Genomic DNA, 20,892 nt, shown 5'->3' on the forward strand with positions numbered 1-20,892 from the left:
TATCAGCCAAATACAATTTAAGAACCTTATTTTGCTCTTGATTTAAACAAACCAGTAATAAAAGTTATTAGATGAATCAGAGGATTTTTTTGTGTGTGGTACTTGGGATTGAACTCAGGAACATTCTACCTCTGAGATATACCCCCAGCTCTATTTTATTTTTATTTTGAAATAGTCTCACTAGATTGATGAGAGTCTCACCACTTGCTGAGGCTGTCCTTGAACTTGTGATCCTCCTGTCTTAGCCTTCCAAGTACTGGGCTTACAGGCATGTGCCACCACACCCGGCTAACAAATCAGGAAAATTTTAACAATGACTATTAAAAAATTGTTATTTTTTAAAATGTTGATAATAATACTATTGTTATGTTTCCAAAAAGGCCCTTGTCTTAAGAGCTATAAACTGACATATTTATGTATGAAATGAAATGCTTGATATATGCTAAAAAAATACAGTACAGAAATGGGTAGAGTTATAGATAAAAAATAGTGGCCATTAGTTGATAATTATTATAGCTAATGATACTAAAGGATTCATGTACTTTTCTACTTTTGTGTTTATTTGAAAATTTTCATATAAAGTAAAAACAAAAAGAAAACAAATCAAAAGGCCTGAAGACCACATCTAAATTTGAAGAAAACTTTCTCATATCACAAGATACTGAATGAAAAATTCTTAATTTTTCACCAAAAGGTAAATTTCTTAAAAACATCCAGTGTCATAAATGCACATTACCTGGTTACAGCAAACACTTTGTATAATACACTTGAGCTTTCAGGTGGCGCTGGCAATTGATATTTGCAAAAAAGAGTATCGCACTCCCAGGCAAAGATGGAGTTATCTTTAAAACAGCTGAGGATGGTATTACTTAAAGGTAGAAAGAAAACCTGAAGAGGGATAAAAAAAGTTATCTTTTACATAAGGTTCAGATAGTCCTATTAAATTAAAATTATTCAAGTAGTCAATTTTTTTCAAAATTATTTTTTCTTAGAGAAAAATACACTTATATGTTGGAATGATACCGATGAAATGGTACATAACCTCAAATAAAAAAATAGGTGACTATAATGACTAGCCAATTTACAAAATTCTAACGATTTGAAAATTTTCACCATATATGACAAGATTCAAATGAAAATGAGATATCATTTTGACTATCAAATTTGTTTAAAAACTAATGATGCACACGTATACAGCTATATGTATGTACAAATATACATATGTACACTAACATGTATTTCTGAATTATCCAGTCACCTGTCACGTATTTCATTCTGATGTTTCTTTTCAGCCAAATTGTTGTCTAGTAGAGATGAAAAACGTACTATCACCTAGTGAATGGCAGCTCTTGAAGGCTGCAACGCACCCCATTACTCCAGGGTCTGTGTTGATGCCGGGTAAACACGCCCACCGCACTGCCAGTGACACAAGCAGAGCACGCAGAGTGATGCATGGCACGTGACACCTGATCACAACAAACGACTTTTCTGGTTTGCGCGGTGGCTTTTTCTTTTCGTTTCTTTGTGACGCTGGGGATTAAACCTAGGAGCATTCTACTCTGAGCTACACCCTTAGTCTATTTTATTTTCTCTTTGGAAACAAGGTCTCACTAAGTTGCTGACAGCCTCACTACAGTTGCTGAGGCTGGCTCTGAATCTACAATTCTCCTGTCTTGGCCTCCCAAGTACTAGGATTACAGGCATGGGCTACCACGCTGGACTTTTGTGTTTTTACTATACTATAATTTTTGTTTTTTCTTTAGATGGTACTTCTTCCCCTTATTAAAGAAAGTATACTGTAAAGCCGGACATGGTGGTGCACGCTTATAACCCCAGCATTTGGGAGGCTGAGACTGGAGGATCGCGGCTTGTGGCCAGCCTCAGCTACTTAGTGAGGCCCTCCGCAGCTTAGTGAGACCCTGTTTCAAAATAAAGAATAAAAAACAGGGCAGGGGCTGTAGCTCAGAGGTCAAATGCCCCTGGGTTCCATCCCCAGACTTGAAAAAAAAAAATATATATATATACATATATATATATATATACTGTAAATCAAAACTGCACTGATTTCATCGAACTTCAGTTAGAACGGCAATCATTCAAGAATACAAACAATAATAAAAGCCCGCAAGGATGCGGGGCAAGAGGAAGTCTAATGCACTGTTGGTTGACTGTAAATTAGGACAACCACTGTGGAGATGAGTATGGAGGTTCCTCTAAAGACTGGGAATGGATCCACCATGGGACCCAGATAAAAATTCTCAGGATTTTTATAAAGGAATTAAGTTAGGATATTGTAATAATACATGCATACCCATGTTTATAGCAGCACAATTCATAATAGCCATATAAAGGAACCAACCTAGGTGTCCATCAACAGATGTACGGACAAAAAGAATGTGGTCCATCCATACCTACATGATGGGATTTTGCTCAGCCATAAAGAACACAATCATGTCATTTGCAGGGAGATGGCTGGAAGTAGAGAATATGAGGCTAAGTGAGATTAGCCAGTCTCAGAACGTCAAGCATAGGATGTTTCTCTAATATGTAGAAGCTGGAGAGAAAATAGCAAACCATAGAGACCTCAGTTAAATGAGAAGAGAAAGCAGTAAAACAGTGGAAGGAAGGAGGAGGGAGACAGGGAGAGAAAAAAGAACTGATGACGGAAGCAGTCCAAATAACGACATCATATGAGAAGGTATCTCCATCTCTCTCACTAACATGGCAGGGAGGGAGGCGGGGGAGCAGCCGGGGCGTGGAGGAGACACGCCAGGTGGTGCGTGCATTCACGAATGCATCACTTCGCTTCTCACTATGTTGTATATTACGATGCACCGATAAAGGCATAAAACAAATTTTTAAAAAGTATGCTGTGGCAGCAGCCTCATATACCCATGTTCACCCCATCTCTTGGCTGCGTCAGGAACCACATCAGGTGCTGAACTACGCCATCTGGATCTGTGCAAGTATGATGTTCACATAATGACATCACCTAACAAGCCCTTTCTCAGAACATATCCTTGTAATTCAGCAATACACGACTGCACTTTAATATAAACACGTTATTAGCCCGGAGTGGTGGCGCATGTTTGCAATCCCAGTACTTGGAAGGCTGAGACACGAGGTTTGCAGGCTAGAGGACAGCCTCAGCAAGTAGTGAGACTTTCATCAACCTGGTGAGACCCTGTTTAAAAAAAAAAAAAATTAAGATAAATGCAAGTAGGAGAACCTGTAAAAGGCAAGTAGAAACACTTCCATGGAGAACACACCAAGTATGTACATGTATGTTTCTATCAGTCTGAATGTTATAATGAGGAATAGTTACATGTACCAATAAAAGTATATTAAAAAATAAAAAGATAAATGCAAGCATTATTTATAAGAGTAAAAAGTTGAAAATGCACAGAGGATATTCTATTAGACATTCAATTTATTTAAAAGACAAATGACAATGAAATATATTGAAAACAGAGTTGTAAATGTTATCATTATATTCTCCTAACTTCTACTTCTGTTATATAAACACTAAAAATACTTGCTTTTGATAATACAAAATTTTAATTGAAATTGACCAATACTTTGTTATACAAACTTTAATGGACTAAAATGTAATTTCATGAATACATCTGTACAACATAAACACACATATGATATACTATGAAACATATTGGTTAAATAAAACCATCTACTCAGAATGCCAATAACACACGATAAAAAGTATCAATAACAGAATTACTAAAGATGCTGATAAGAGGCCTGGCACAATGGCCCAAACCTATAATTCCTATAATTGGGAGGTGGAGACAGGATGATCACAGGTTGGAAGCTAGTCTCAGCAACTCAGTGAGACCCTGTTTCAAAATAAAAACTAAAAAGGACTGGGGTGGAGCTCAGATGTCGAATGCCCCAGGGTTCAAACCCCAGTATCAAACAAAGGATGCTGGCAGATCAGGCCAGGGCCTCACCCAGCTCTTCACCTTTCTGTTTGGTTTACTTTGCGAAAGAATCTCTGGTAGACCTGCTAACAGGCTCACTATGTTAGGAAAATTTATAATATAAATGTCTTAAAGAAAGAATTTGCAACGAATATACTATAATCTATAATGAATGCACTAAGTCACTGTTTGAAAACTGATGTTGAAAAGTAATCTACAAAGCCAGTCACCCCTGTAATCCCAGTACTTGGAGGCTGACACAGGAGAATTGCACGTTCAAGGCCGGCCTAGACAACTTGAAGAACCCTCCCTCAGCAACCCAGACCCTGTTTTAAATAAAATAAAAAGGGCTGGGTAGAAGTTTGGAGGTAGAATGCCCCTGGGTTCAATCCCCAGTACAGGAAGAAAGGAAGAGGGAAGGAAGGCTGACATCAGAAAATTCTTATAATTAGCCATCATTTTTCAAGAAAGGTAATAAAGTTTATTCCTACTGGGAAAAGCAAAAGCTTAAAAGTTAATGAGCATCAATTGCTATTTTAGGGGAACAGTTGTGATAGATTATTGCCTGCATGATTATTCATTACTAGATTTGTGATTTTAATTGCCCGATTTTAATGATTATAAATCATTTCTAAATGAATCATGTCACTATTATTTAGATAGTGTCATCTCTTGACAACATAAAATAACTTAGAAAACTTATTTTAAAAACTTCTAAAACATGAATCAAATGTATTTTGAAGAGAGGTTGAGTTCAAGGAGGGGGCTGCAGCCTTCTTTGTAGATATGAAAATCCTTAACTTTCAGTGTTAAGTCATTTTCTTGTTGCCACAACAAAGAAAATACGTAAGGCTATGGAATATGTGAAGAAGAAGGGTTTGTTTAGCTCGGTGCTCTGGAGGTCTGAGAGCACGGTGCCTGCTCTGGGAAGGGCTTTCTGCCTACAACACAGTGTGGCATCTGGGTGGGAACGTGTGCATAAGGGACAGTGCGTGTCAAGACGGAAGCCAGAGGACTCAACTGGGCTCAGGCTTGCCCCTTTTACAATCTTTCTCTCACTCTCTTCCTCCCTTACCCCAGTTCTTCAAAAACCACATTAATCCCTCCAAGCCCCATCTCTTAGAGGTTTCAGCACCTCCCAACACTGCCACTCTGAGGACCAAACTTCCAGCACATGCACCTGTGGGGGACAAATTCAAACCAGAGCTGAATCAGGACTCCAATTGAGTTTTTAGAGGGTTGTGAGCTTTTCTCAAAGTTCAGTGTTTAAGACAGTAATATTGGGAGGCGACAGTCAAATGCATAATTCAGCAGAAATTTGGCGAGCACTCACTGTAAAGAGAGACTAACAAGTTCAGTGACATTCTTTGTTACTATTTTCTGATATCTGCTACAAGGCTTTTTCCCACATATAGTGAAGCAGTGTAATAAAAAAAAAATCCCAATAGATATTTCAAAATCTCTACCTGAAGAACTGAATACCCTGCTTCTAAGCTTCAACCAGAGCAGCACAATTTTCTGATTTGAAGAAGTGTGATGGGTTTACCTGAGAAGCCGCACGGGGCAACGCACTGGCTCTGCAGGATTCAAGCCGCAGCCCTCTTATAAGCTATGCGACGGCGGGCAAGTTACTTCATGCTTCTGAACTTTTTTCTCCTCTTGTAAAATGAGGAAAACGATACCCACCTTTGGATTACTTAAACTTAAAGATACTACATGAAGTGCTAGCTGTATTGCAGGTATGTAACAATGGTCATCTATCACTGTTGGTATTTCTGCTATTACTACACACAAAAACCAGCGATGAGAGGTTTGAGTGATAGGGCCTTTAAAAAACACGTTGACATTAAAGATCCATAGTTCTTCATCTGGAATCTTTGGGTCCAGATGTGTCTCAGAACTGCTTCTAATTTTAGAAAGGTACAGTATTACAATAATATATGACCTATAATAACTCATACTAAAATATATTTATATTTTAGCCTCATGTCAGTTTTTTTTTTTTTCTTGGTACTGGGGATTGAACTCAGGAGCATTCTACGTCTGAGCAACAACCTTAGCTCTTTTTAGTTTTTGTTTTGAAACAGGGTCTCCCTGGGTTGCTTAGAGTCTCATTAAATAACTAAGGCTGTCCTCAAACCTTTGATCCTCCTGTCTCAGCAGCCTCCCAAGTACTGGGATTACCACCACTCCCAGCTGATTCTACATTTTTTTTTTTTTTTTTGAGATCGTCCTTCCTTTTATTCTTCACATTTTAAATAGAACTTTTATTAAGCCGGGCGTGGTGACTTGTAATCCTATTATTTGGGAGCCTGAAACAGGAAGATCATAGGTTTGAGGCCACCCTTAGCTACTGAGGCCCTCTGCAACTTAGTAAGACCCTGTTTCAAAATAAAGAAAAAAGAGGGCTGGGAGCCAGGCGTGGTAGCACAGGCTTGGATTGCAGGTTCAAAGTCAGCCTTAGCAAACTTAGTGAGGCTGTCAGCGACTTAGCAAGACTCTGTTTCCAAATAAAAAATAAAATAGAGCTGGGGTATAGCTTGAAGGTAGAAGGCCCATGGGTTCAACCCCCAGTACCACAAAAAGAAAAGCATTAAAGTTTTACTTTAAAATTAGGTTACATGTATTTTCTTTTCCTTTTTTTAAGTACTGGGGATTAGCTCTAGATGTGCTCTATATCTCTAGCTTCGCCCTAGCCCCTTTTCTTTTGTTATGAAACAGGGTCTCACTAGCTGCTGAGAGTCTTGCTACTTGGTAATGCTGTCCTTGAACCTGGGACCCTCCTGTCTCAGCCTCCCAAGTACTGGAATTATAGGTGTATGCCACCATGCAGAGCGTCCTGTTTTTAACAGTGTCAACTAGGAGTGGTAACTATCTGGCCTACCTCCCATAGTATAGACCAGGAACTAAATATGCTTTACATTTTTAAATGGTTACATCATTTTCGGTTGTGGCGGCACACACTAGTAATCCTAGCATTTGGGAGGCTGAGACAGGAGGATCCCTGTTTGTGAATAGCCTCAGCAACTTAGGCCTTTTGCAACTCAGTGAGACCCTGTTTCAAAATAAAGAATAAAAAATAGGGCTAGGGATGTCGCTAAGAGAATGTCCCTAGGTCCCATCCCCAGTACCACACACACACACACAAAAAGCTTTGCTAATAACTAACAGACTTTGTTGGTTTTCTATTATTTATTTTTATTTTTATTTTTGGTGGTATTAGGGGTGGAGTCCAGGGGCTTTCTACCTCTGGGCTCTATACTCCCAGACCTATTTTATATTTTATTTGGTCTCACTAAGTTGCTGAGAGCCTAAGTAGCTGGGGCTGGCTTCGGACCTGTATGATCCTATCTCAGCCTCCCAAGTGCGGGGATTACAAGCATGCACCATCACACCCGGCTTGTTTTCTATTGTTTTCAAACAATATATTTTGCCAGGCATGGTGGCGCACACTTGTAAATCCCGGCGCTTGGGAGGCTGAGAAAGGAGGATTGCACAGGTTCGAAGCCAGTCTCAGCTATTTAGTGAGGTTCTCAGCAACCAAATAAAATATAAAATAGGTCTGGGAGTATAGCACAGAGGTAAAAAGCACTTGGGTTACATCCCCCGTACCACCAAAAAAAGCCACCAAAACCCAAAAAACAACAAAAAAAATATTTTTATGCACATATCACACTATATGTACTTTTTTTACACTTAATTTATTCTTATACCACTAATATTTGGAGTCAAATTTTCTAAACTGTCTACATGACTAAGCAAGGTTACACTTGGTAAACATCCATTGTATACAATTTTAATTTTGTGGTTAAAAAGAACAGATGGTTTTGTGTCACTGTTTCATAACTGTTTCCATTGGGGGTTCAACTCCCAAAGCTTTCTTCTTTGGAATTTAAATTCAATTTAAGACTAAAGCAATTAGAGAGAAAAGACCTACTAAGACATTCAGTCTACATCCCTAATGAATCGCTGACTACAACTGTTCTTCTTTTCTTAATTATTAAAGGCTCACAAAAGAACTCTGGGATTTCCCGGGAGACTACAAAATAAATTTTTGGTTGGCATTAGTAGCTCTCTTCATGTTAATAATCAAGAAATTGAAAGTAATATTGCACATGTAATAAAAAGCAAAGAAATTAAGCACATGGAAGACCTACATGCTCCTGAAAATAGTATTTAACTAATCAGAAAAAAATTAAACCTTAAAAGCAAAAGAAACAATTATTTTTTTTATTTTATTTTTTATTTTTTATTTTTTAGGTGGTACTGGGGTTCCTAGAAGCCCTTCTACCTCCGGGCTACACTCCCAGATCTATTTTATATTTTTGAAACAGGGTCTCTTACGCCAGCACAGCTGGCTTCGAACCTGCGCGATCCTCCTGTCTCCGTCTCCCAAGCACGGGGATTACAAGCATGCACCACCATGCCCGGCGAAACAATTATTTTTTTAAAAAAGTAATACATTTATACAATGGAATACTAATTAGCAACTAAAAGAGACAAACTGGCCCGGCTTGGTGGAGCAGGCTTGTAATCCCCGCGCTTGGGAGGTAGAGACAGGAGGATCGCACAGGTTCAAAGCCAGTTGCGCTGGCTTAAGAGACCCTGTTTCCAAATAAAAAAGTATAAAAATAGGTGTCAGCCGGGCATGGTGGCACACGCTTGTAATCCCTGCACTTGGGGAGGCAGAGACAGGAGGATCACGCAGGTTTGAAGCCAGCCGCGTTGGCTTAGGAGACCCTGTTTACAAAAATAAAAATAGGTCTGGGAGCATAGCCCAGAGGTAGAAGGGCTTCCAGGAACCCCAGTACCACCAAAATAAACAATCAAACAAACAAATAAATAAATAAATAAAATAAAAATAAAAATAGGTGTCTGGGAGTGTAGCCCGGAGGTAGAAGGGTTTCTAGGAACCCCAGTACCACCAAAAATAAATAAATAAGTAAATAAAAATAAAAGGGACAAACTACATACATGTATAATATAGACAAAATTTCCGACAATATGCCAAGTGAAAAAAGCCTTACATAAACCACTATGAAGTATTTTAGTTCATATAAAATTTTAGAAAGGACAAAAACCACCTATGGTGTAAACCTCATAGCAGTGCTGACCTAGGAGGAGCTATGATGGAAACTTCTGGGCTGACGGTGATGCTCGGCCTGCACGGGTTACACAGGTGTATGCATCTGTCAGACTGAACAATGAATATTTAAGACCTATGTAGTCTTTTACATATAAACCTTATACCAACAAATACTGAGCCTTGGTCAATTAGATAAAGGCTTGAGTATGTATGGAGAAGCACACTGATGTCTGCAATTTACTTTACTACACACAGAAACACAAAGGATTAATGAACAGGCCAGGCAAGGTGGTGCGCACCTGTAATGCCAGTACCTGGAGGCTGAAAAGGAGGACCACGGGCGGAGAGCCAGCCTAAGCGACTCAGAAAAGGAGGACCACAGGCAGAAAGCCAGCCTAAGCGACTCGGAAGATGCTTAGCAGCCTAGTAAGACATTGTTTCAAAACAAAAAATAAAAAGGGCTGGGGGTGTAGCTTGAAGGTAGACACCTCTGGGTTCAATTCTCAGTACAAAAAGAAAAAAAAAATTAATGAACAGATGAGCAGAAAAAGCTTGAAGCAAAATATAATGTAGTAACATCTGAAGTACAGTAAAGCAAAGCACAGTAACATGCTAAGGGTAGACTCTACATGGTAGGCATACGTTCGTTCTAAAATTCTTATAAGCTGCTCTATGTCTGAAGTTATATATAAAAAGTTGTGTGAGGGGAAAGAACTCAAACAAAATCCCCTTATGAGAACTGAGGTTTCAGAGCTGTAATAATGATCAGACAAGAAAGGGAACGGAGTCGGGGAAGCACAGCCTGCCACTCACCTTCTGTATACCCACAGACTGGCGGATATTCAGCTTTCTTTTTCTCTGAAAGGTATCCAAGTCCCACAGCTGTGCTGTGTCAGAAGAAGTGGTGATGGCGTACCTCCCCGATGCGTGCACAGAGATGGAGAACACTGAGGACTCGTGTCCTCTCATCCAGCTCACCAGCTCCTTGGTGACTGTGATCAAAATAAAACGGTTACACAACTGAAACGCTTTATCTACTTAGCACACTAGACATAATCACTACACGTGAACGGATTCACCTGATGGCAGGTACTGTGTGTGACAATTCCATGGACACCTATTAAAATGGAAGCCCGTGGCTAGCTGACAAAATGCACGATGGGACATACTAGTAATAGTGCATCACGGTCTACCAGGAGACGAGGCCTACAAAGGGTTTAATAGCCTCAGATGTGATCCTGAGGGCTTTGGGTATTCTCCTCTGGGCAACAGTTTTATGTCTAAGAGTAGAATATCTGGCCTATGATTTGTTTGTTTAATTTTGATACTGGGATTGAGCTCAGGGACATTCTACCTCTGAGCTATACCCCCAGCCCTTTATAATTCTTGAAACAGGCTTCACTAAGTTGATGAGGTTGGTCTCAAACATGCAATCCTCCTGTCTCAGCCTCCCAAGTACTGGGATTATAGGCACATACCACCATGCTCAACTTGGCCTATGTCTTATAAAGAGCAGTTTGAGGATATATTATGGATAGACTAGAAGTGGAAAAGAGACTCGATAAGACTCATTTGTATGTTGCTGTAATAACCCAGCAGGAGATGAGGGCTTAAATTAAGCACGTGACAATGGAGAAAGAAACAAATTCAGAGGCTTTAAGGCGAACTGTCAAAGGACTGAGTGATCAAATCAATATCCTGAGATAAAGGAGGAGTGAAGAGTCTAGTGGTTCTAGTTTAGGTGTGTGAGCAGATGGTGGTACTATTAATTCATGTTAATAAAAACATGAGAAGGAACAGACTTAGGAATGTGGGAAAAATATATTTGATTTACAAAATTGACCTTGAGGTGTGTATTTTTGAAAGCAGAGAAAACAGTTTGGTAGAGGAAACACTAAAAAACTATTCATGAAAATCATCACTGGGTAGTGAACTACAGGTGATTTTTAGTTATCCTCACATATTTCTGTATGTCCAAACAGTAGTGGTTTCCAACACCAGTGTAACATCTGGCATTAGTTACTGATGAAGTTTTCATTGGTGTTCGGTAAGATGAATAATAAAAATAAGAATAACGAGAATATAAGAATAAAGTTAAAGTGCTGCTCTCTGATCTCGTATTATGTCCCTCTAATTTTATCTAATCTTTAATGTAATATTGCATCCCTCCAAGTTTATGTGGGGAAAATGCTTGTTTTAGAAAATAAAATTAGTTTTTTCTAATATCAATTAGCAAAATTAAAAGTAGACACACTAAGTGGGTTCTTCTACTGTTTAAACTGGATCCCAAATCCAAGAGTTCAAAAACCATTAAAAAAAAATCCAGGACAGATTACTAAGAAGCAATCAGAAAAACAGATGACCGAGGGCAGTCACAGTATGACAGTATGAAATCCAAAGACCAAGCAATCGCAGGGCTGCTGAGAGGCAGACGACAGCGGGCTGGACAGCCATTGGATCCAAACGCCCTTGGAGGGGAGACTCGGGAGTCAGGATTCACGGAGGGATGCTGTGAGAAAGCAGGGCCGGGCAGAGGGAGACAGGGCGGTGACTGAGGACCTGGAGTGGAGAAAGCATCTGGAGAGGGCTCAAAGAGACAGAATAAAAAGATGGAGTCAGGAAGAGAAGAGCAGAGTCTAAGGAAAGCAAGCAAGTGTAGATGAGTATATAGGCTTATTTTTCAGAATTTTTGGCACAGCAGTATTTGTAATACAAACACTGTTAACAGTTTAGAAGTCCAACAACAGACAGTAGTGCGAAAAGTTACGGTCCTACAAACACCTACGCAGACAATGTTATATAATCAACCTAAAATAGACCATATGCACTTTTAAGGAGGCAAAATGATCCCACAAAACAGAGTTAATTATATATCGTTAGAATATTTAAAAAGTATATGTGTAGAAGAGACTAGAAGGACCAAGCCCTATCGTGAACCACTGGCTGTGTCACTAGAGGGCGGCTGTCTTCCTTCTTTGTGCAGAGCACAAGCCGGTGACAGGGGTGGAGACTCAGCTGGAAGTCTGGCCGCACTGCTTCTCAGCTGGTGTGCGCACAGGTGAGGGGCGTGTCTGAAGCGGAGAACACAGCCTGGCACGGAAGCACGGAAAACGACTCATGACAGTTATCACTGGGCAGTGAAATTATAGGTGATATTGATTTTATATCCTCACCGTGCCTCAGTTTCCTCATCTGCAAAATGGTGATAATAACGATATCCATCTCAGTGTGCTATTATGACGACTAAAATAAATTAATAGGTATAAAGTCCTAAACAATCCCTGGCAAAGAATAAACACTGGTATAAGTGCTTGCTGTCATTATTTTTACATTTTTATATATCCTAGTATAACACTATCAACTACTTTAATCAGAAAAAAATAAGTTCAAATCTCGTTTAAGAATAAAAGGTTTAGTCTATAGCCCTCTATATTCCCAAGAAGTATAATGTATACCACATGTCATATTTTTAAAAAACATACAGATACCTATATTGTTAGAAATTTGGCCTCAAAAGAGAGGCCCAGGCTCCTCAAATGTAAACGCCAACCCGGGGAATTTCCCATGTCATAGGGAACCTTTGTTATTCGTGGTAGGTCCTTCAGATCACACTATAAACATTGTAAGTTGCTGAGGCTGGCCTCAAACCTGCAATCCTCCTGTCTCAGCCTCTCAAGTACAGAGATTACAGGTGTGCACCACCACACCAGTTAACAGTTTATCTTAAGGAGAGTACCAAGTGGGGGCTGGCCATGGCAGGAAAACCAATCACGCGATTAGAAGGTTATGTGAGCCTATCCTCTTGGGAGGGCAGCAGTGCTGGAAACTGAGTTCAACAACATGGCAACTGTGCATATGTGATGAAGACAGCTGACACCTCGGCTTGGGTAACTCTGCGTCAGCAGTACGTGGTGCCGACTGCCACAGCTGGATGCTGGGAGAGGAACATGCGCCTGGGGACAGAGGAGCCTCCCTCCCCGCAGCTTCCCAGATTCCCCCCGTCTCTTCCTTTGGCTCTAATCTGTATCCTTTTGCTATATTAAGACTGTAATAAGCCAGGTGTGGTGATACGCCTGTAATCTCAATAGTGGGAAGCTGAAACAAGGGACAGCAGGTTCGTGGCCAGCCCTGGCAACTTAGGGAGGCCCTCCACAGCTTAGGGAGGCCTTGTTTCAAAATGAAAGATAAACAGGGCCGGGGGTGTAGTCCTAAGCACAATGCTTTCCTCAGCTCTGTGAGTTATTCTAGAGAAGTACTGAACCTGAGGTAGGTGAGAACCCTGAGCTGGAAGCCGCCAATCCGAGGGATGGTCCTGGGAGGCCTCTGCTTGTGGCTGTGTCTGAGGTGAGAGCAGCCCTGTGGGGACACTTCCCTTAACCATACAGATGGATGACAACATCAGTGGATTTTACGTAGCTTCAAAAGACAAACAAGAGAACTTCTTACCTGTATCAAAACATTTAATAGAATAATCAGCTAATGCCACAAGGAATTCAGACTTCCTACGAAGATTAAAGGCCAGAGCTGTGCAAGCTTGTGCTGTTCGCTGAACAAGATTAAACCTATTAAGAGATCACTATATTAGTATTGGAAATTCTGCCAATAGTCACAAATTTGATGTTGAAGGAGTCCTTAGAGATGAAGAAAATGAAACTCGAAAAAATGAGCCATTTTTGTAGGTCAAAAATAGGTTATGAAAGGTACCACGTGCCATATTAAAGAGCTTGGATGTTTCTTATACAAAATGGGAAGCCACTTCCGGGCGTGGTGGCGCACGCTTGTAATCCCCGCGCTTGGGAGGCGGAGACAGGAGAATCACGCAGGTTCGAAGCCAGCCGCGCTGGCTTAGGAGACCCTGTTTCCAAATAAAAATATAAAATAGGTCTGGGAGTGTAGCCCGGAGGTAGAAGGGCTTCCAGGAACCCCAGTACCACCAAAAACAACAACAGTAACAACAACAAAAAAATGGGAAGCCACTATCTAAGTGTTTAGCATAGCAGAACAACAATCAGACATGTCTTTTAGGAAGATGATCCTGGCAGCAATGGCAATGAATGGACAGGGGACAAGGAAGAAAAGGAGCTCATTAAGAAAGCTACCAGATGCCAGGTATGGTGGCGCACGCTTGTAATCCCCTGCTTGGGAGGCAGACACAGGAGGATCGCGCAGGTTTGAAGCCAGCCTCGCCGGCTTAAGAGACCCTGTTTCCAAATAAAATATTATTGGTCTGGGAGTGTATCCCGGAGGTAGAAGAAGGGTTTCTAGGAACTCCAGTACCACAAAAAAGAAAAAAAAAGAAAAGAAAGCTACCAGATGCCAGGTATAGTGGCACGTGCTTGTAATCCCAGCATTTGGGAGGCTGAGACAGATGGATTGTAGTTCATGGACAGCCTCAGCTACTTAGGCCCTTTGCAACTTAGTAAGACCCTGTTTCAAAATAAAGAATTTAAAAAAAATAGGGGTGGGGATATAGCTTGAAGGTAGAATGCCCTTGGGTTTCATCCCCTGTAGTGCAAAAAAAAAAAAAAAAAAAAAAGAAAGAAAAAAAAAAAAGAAAAAGAAAAAGAAAAAGCAAGCAAGTAAGCAAGCTACCAGAAGCTGCGCGTGGTGGTGCATGCCTGTAATCCATTTCTTGGAAGGCTGAGAAAGGATCACAGGTTTGGGGCTAGCCTTAGCAACTTAGCAAGATCTTGTTTAAAAAAAAAAAAAAAACAAAACCCAAAGCCAAAACAACAACAACAACAAAACACTGGGGGTACAGCTCAGGTAGAATGCCCCTGGGTTCAATTCCTAGCACAAAAATAAAAACGTGTGATTTCCAGCCTTGGCTCGGCCACTGCTCAGCTCAGCTGTAAGAGTAGCAGAATACGCCATCCCACAATATACTGCTTCGGTATAAGGATTATTTTGAGTTGGAACAATCAAGAAGTAGATATAAGAAAAGCTCTCTGTCCTTCCCCTATTTGCTTGAAAGTCTCTGAATAAATTTGCATAATTTCATGAGAGTGTCCCTCTTCCCCCTTCGATCAGGAAAGACAAAATTGATTACTAGAGATGACTTCAGACTCTTATCTTGGAAATGGTACCAAAGAAATCACTACAGAACGGTCTTTACTAAGTGGCCCTAATCTACCAATTGTTATATATATAACTGCCTTTCCACAATTCACTGCTCCTCGAGAATGAAGGCCCTTTTCCTTTGTTTTGTCCCTTCTCTAAAAATGTATTGTTCTCTGTTGCAAGGTATCATACAAAGCAGAATCTGAGCCACTCATTTTGAAGTACTCCTGTGTGATATTCTCAGGTACACATTAATATCCTGCTCAATATTCCCTTGCTAATCTGTCTCTTCCTGTAAGAGTCCAGCTGAAAAAAAAATGCAGAAGGGTTAAGGAAAAATTATTTTCTTCTTCTGTACACTAGAAAGTAAAGAGGGACAGTGGATAAAATAAAAGCAGCACTCAGAGAACAAATTCCCAGAGAAGACTGAGGAAGACGGGGATTAGCACAGGAGGAAATGATGGGCGAGAGGACAAATGATATGGATGACTGGATTTATCTGAGACAGCAAGGGGGGAGAAGTACAGGTTGCTTGAAGGCACCTATGTTCCAAGAATTAGGCTAGGTGGTCAGAATAAATCCTGTGTCCAATACAAGGAGGGAAAGAAACTGGAAAAGGCTTTGAATACTCAGTTGAGAATGGGAAAAGTGAGTGACAGGCGATATGAATGTATGAGAATCTCTGAAACTGAATTTGGTTATTCTGTAACGGAGCCAATTAACTAGTTTGTGTGTGTGTGTGTGTGTGTGTGTGTGTGCAGCAGCATCAGCAGCATAGACAGTTGTATCGTCTGAGACTAGAAATTGGCAGGGTAGGTTAGGCAAGAATCAAGGGCGGAGCCAGGCGTGGTGGCGCACGCTTGTAATCTCTGTACTTGGGGGGCTGAGACAGGAGGACCACAGGTTCGAGGGCAGCCCCAGCTACTTAGTGAGACCCTGTTGTTCAAAGTAAAGAATGGAACATAGTGCTAGGGGTGTATCTTGGAGGTAGAATGCCCCTGGGTTCAATCCCCAGTTCTGGATAAAAAAAGTAAAAAAAAATAAAGGATTGAAAGGCTCCATTTTAAAAGAAAAATTATAAGCCCCTAGCAGCCAGCTAATAGTTAAAAAGAAAAATATTTTTGCTACAGCTTAAGAAGTATAGGCTTGAGAATGAGAAATATGCAATAAGCCCACCCTGTTCCAGGAACCTACCTAGCATCTTATCTATACTGACCGGGTCAGCGCGTCCTGTGCCAGGAACCTGCTGACTACATCTGGTATCTAACACTTGACTACAGAATGTACTTTTCAAATGATTCTGTAATTTTCTGTAAACGCATGTAATCTGGCCCAAACCCCCCCTAACTAGTGGTCTTTTCCCTATAAATGCCCTCAGTTTCAGTCACTCAGGGCCAAACTCCTATACGAGTCGGCCCCAGTGCACTGGCTCCTTAATAAACCTTTTGCTCATTGCATCAAGGACATAAGTCTCTTGTGTGTACTTGACGTCGCTTATCCCAAGGCTGATTGAGGGTCTCCCCCCTCTGCGGGGGTCTTTCAGGATCAAGGGTGGAAGAATTGGAATCATTACTTTTTTGGTAAAGAGCAAAAACAATGTTTAACAGATTTCTACCTAATATACCACAGATAAGCAAATTATATATACTCTTTTCTCTGAACTATTTCAGAATAAGTTCTAAGACTATGTTTCTACAAACAAGGAAATTGGCTACATAATCAAAATACAACCATCAAAACATTTATATATTGCAAATACATAGCCCTCATATCTTACCCAAATTTTCTAGTTGCCCTGTAATGCCCTTTACAACAAAAGCATCAGTCGGGACTCATGCCCCTCTCACGTCTCTCTAATCTCCTTCCATTCGGAGTTCTTCAGTCTTTATCCAACTCTTTTTTTATATATATTTATCCTTTTTTACTAGAATTTTTCTCAAACTCATGGTATTTTTCAATTTGTAATTGATGCTATTCTGAGTTAAAATACAAGTCTAATTTAGTAGCCTGAGTTTAGTCATTTATCTTTACACCACAACATATTAAATGCAGAAATGTGAGCATATTTCACACATAAGAGAAATCTCTGGTCTGGATTTCCACATTTTTCCATGGCTCTTTCTGAAGGTTCTCTCCAGCTGTCTAGAAGGAAGAAACTGGAATGCGACTCAGAAGAAAGTTAGGGGGTAGGAATAGGGGGAGGGCTCAGGTTCAGAAGGGCTTTGCCAGCCCTCCCCGGACCTGGGTGTGCTCAGTGGTTCTTTCCTGTCAAGTCAGGAAAAGTTTAAAGTTCAGAGCTATAGTTAAAGGCTCCTATATACATTCTACTACAGGCAAGTTATGTCATAGCATGTATAAAATACCTATAGTAGGTATATTTCTATAAAGCACACATACACATGGCTTCTATTTCAGTGTTGGCGTACGTCAACTGAGAAGGAAGGATGTAAGCCAGGTGTGGTGGTGTATGCCTGTGATCTTAGTTCATGGGAGACTGACAGGAGGAGCCTAGATTCAAAGACAGCCTCAGCAAGTAGTGAGACTCTCCTCAACCTAACAAGATCCTGTTTCAAAATAAAAATAAAAAGGGCTGGGGGTGTAGCTCAGACATAGAATGCCCTTGGGTTCAATACCCAGTGCCAAAAAAATACAAAGAGAAGGATGTTTGGAGGACCTTCCAATCATGCTAGATACCTCCCTTCCTAGACACCATCCTAGAGACATTCCTTCAATAGCTAGATGGCATTCCGTGGCTTTTCCAGTGAGTGTTTTCTCGTTTTGTTTAAGAGTAGAGAGCTGGTTGAAGGCTTTCCCACATACTCATGTTCTTTCTCTCAGTTGTGAGTCTGATTGTGCTTTCTAAGTAACAGGTACTAGTACAAGCTTTCTCACAGTGATGACATTTGTCTGGCCTCTCTCTAGTGCTAATCATTTCGTGATGTCTAAAGAACTTGAGGTGCATGAAAACCTTCCCACACAGAGGACATTGATGATTTCTTGCCAGGGTCTTCTCTCATGTTCTCCAAGTATAGAGGCCCTCATGAAAGCTTTCCCACACACGTGGCATTCGTACGGCTTCTCTCTTGTGTGTGTTCTTTCATGTCACTCAAGATCGTAAGATGTGTTAAAGGCTTTCTCACACAGATGACATCTGTATGGTTTCTCTCCAGCGTGTTCTTTCATGTTTGCTAAAGTCAGGAGAACTTAAGAAGGCTTTCCCACACACGCTGCCCTTATGTGGTTCCTCTCCAGTGTGTCTTCTCTCATGCCTTCCAAAGCTAAGAGCTGGATACAGGCTTTCCCCAAATGAGGCATTCATGCGGTTTCTCTCCAGTGTGCATGTGTTCACGTTCTCTAAGATGATGCGTTAAAGGCTTTCCCACACAGACGACATTCATGGTTTCTCTCCAGTGTGTGTTCTCACATGTTGTTTAGATGTAGAAGGCAGGTTGAGGGTTTTCCCACACACATGGCATTCATGTGGTTCCGCTCTGCAGTATGTTCTCACATGCTGGCTAAGGAAAGGTTTCTCTCAATTGTGTATTTTCTCTTGTCCTGCGAGGCTATAAGACGAGGTAAAGGCTTTCCCACACTGATGGCATTTGTCGCGTCCTAAGGCTCCGGCCTGCAGAGCCCCAGGAAAGAAGACACAAACGCCGAGTCTGTTGATGATGCTTCCTCTTTAATGCTTCCCCCTTCAATGCGCACAGCAGGCAAATATATATCAGTCTCATAATCCCTCCCTCATCACTCCACCAACCCCAAGCTTCCCACAGCTAGGGCATGCGCATTTCTAACCCTCTCATAGGCGGGCTGGTGGTAGCACGAGGCGCTGCGTCACTGATCATCCGTAGGGCGTCTGATAGGGCTCACTGCGCAGGCTCAGGGCACCGCCAGCCTCGTGAGCCTCGTGACTTGGCAACATGCCTAGGCGCCATCTTGAGCCACCGCCCCATCCCGGTCTAGCCGAGTGGGCCCCGACAGCATTCAAAAGGCTTCCCGCCATGTGTAATTTCTCATGGTGCCTAAGATGACCAGCCGCGGTAAAGGCTCTCCCACTGCTTGCATTTGTGAGGTTTCTCCCCAGTGTGCATTCTCTCACGGTCTCTGAGTTTGCAGGGCTTCCTGAAGGCTTCCCTACACAGAGACACTTGTCTGGTTTCTCTCCAGGGCGCATTCTCCCATGCCTCCAGAACACTAGATCGGCTGAAGGCCCTCCTGTTTGGATGGCATTCAAATGATTTCTCCCGCGTGTGTTCTCTCACGTTTTCTCAGGCTGTGCAAGGCTTTTCCACTCGACGGCCTTCATGGGATTCCTCTAGTGTGTTCCCTCATGCCTACTAAGGTGACAGGATTGGCTGAAGGCTTTCCCACCCAGTCTGCGTTTACACGGTTTCACTCCAGCGTGAGTTCCCTTGTGTTCTGTGTGGCCAGAGAGTTGAATAAAGGCGTTTCCAAATAGAAGGCATTGATACGTCCTCTCTGCATGGTCAATAATATCATTATGTCTGCTTCTGGAGCAATTCATAAGAAAATCCCATCAGACTTGCAAAATGGATACCCAAGGGAGACTAGATGCTGCTGATTTCTTCAATCACATCTTTGTACAGCTTGCTCTGGGATGAGCCTAGCAGGGCCCACTCTTCCGGGGTGAAATTTATGGTTACATCTTCAACGGTCATTGGCTCCAGTGCATGCATTGCTGTCAGTTCAATTTTCTGGTCTCTCCCTCTGCGTTTCCAAGGGCAGACAGTCCAAGCACTGAGCAGGAGAATCAGGAAATCAAAGCTGGTGGAGGTGGCAGAGCCCACGAGATTCTGAGGCAGGTTCCACAGGCAAGCAGCACGTTGGTGCTCTCCCAAGGCCTGAACTCTGAAGCTCCTCCTTTACCCAACTTTCATGACTGTGACCCTTGTGAAGGACCCAAGACAGTTTGGAGTGCTCATTTAGCTTTGCTGATGCCATCGATTAGAAGAAGTCACTCACACACCTTTATCTTTTGGCGGGAATATCACAGAAATGACACTGTGTTCTTCTCACTGGGCCCTATCAGATGCCATACAAATTTTTATTTGCTCCACTTCTGGTTATATCAACTTTGTGTGTGTATGTGTACTGGGATGGACCCGCGGGCGTTCTACCTCCAAGCTACACCCTTAGTCCATTTTTATTTATTTCATTTTTTCTGTGGTACTGGGGATTAGACCTAGAGGCATTCTAACTCTGAGCTGCATCCCCAGCCTGCTGTATTTTTTATTTTGAACCAGGGTCTAAGTTGCAGAGGGCCTCACGAGGTTGCTGAAGCTGGTTGCAAACCTGCGGTCCTCCTGTCTCAGCCTTCCGCCGTTATTTTTTATTTTATATTTTATTCTGACTAAGTTGCTGAGTCTAACCTCAAACCTGGGATCCACCTGTCTCAGCCTCTCAAGTACTGGGATTACAGGTGTGTGCCACCACGCCCAGCAAATGGTCATATCAACTTTAATCACTTGATTAATGTGTGTTTGCTATACTTCTCATTATAAAGGGACTCCTTTTCTTCTGTAATTAATAAGAATTCTGTGAGGTGGCACTCTGTAACTATGTGAAATCCATTCCTCATTGAACTGTTGATTACAACAAGAACTCATGGATTTTGTTTTAATTAATTAATTTATTTATTTTTGTGGTACTAGGGGTGGAACCCAGGGGTTTTCTATCTCCAAGCTATACTCCCAGACCTATTTTATACTTTATTTGGAAACAGGGTCTCACTAACTCGCTGAGAGCCTCACTAAGTAGCTGAGGCTGGCTTCTAATCCGTGCGATCCT

At 41.5% G+C, this 20,892-nt stretch overlaps 1 protein-coding gene across 1 annotated transcript in view; it reads right to left on the minus strand.

The window, feature by feature from the left end:
- The window catches only part of TBC1D31 (TBC1 domain family member 31), a gene marked incomplete at both ends in the record, with an annotated part of 71,191 nt that overhangs the window by 46,043 nt on the left and 4,256 nt on the right, over positions 1-20,892 (minus strand). The window contains 3 exons of the mRNA XM_080694722.1: positions 737-888; positions 9,835-10,013; positions 13,468-13,583. Of these exons, the coding sequence (XP_080550848.1) occupies positions 737-888; positions 9,835-10,013; positions 13,468-13,583 (447 nt within the window). The remainder of the gene's footprint in view (positions 1-736; positions 889-9,834; positions 10,014-13,467; positions 13,584-20,892) is intronic.

Source organism: Muscardinus avellanarius (assembly GCF_963383645.1).
Source record: "Muscardinus avellanarius genome assembly, chromosome: 4".
In the NCBI taxonomy this organism is placed as follows: domain Eukaryota; kingdom Metazoa; phylum Chordata; class Mammalia; order Rodentia; family Gliridae; genus Muscardinus; species Muscardinus avellanarius.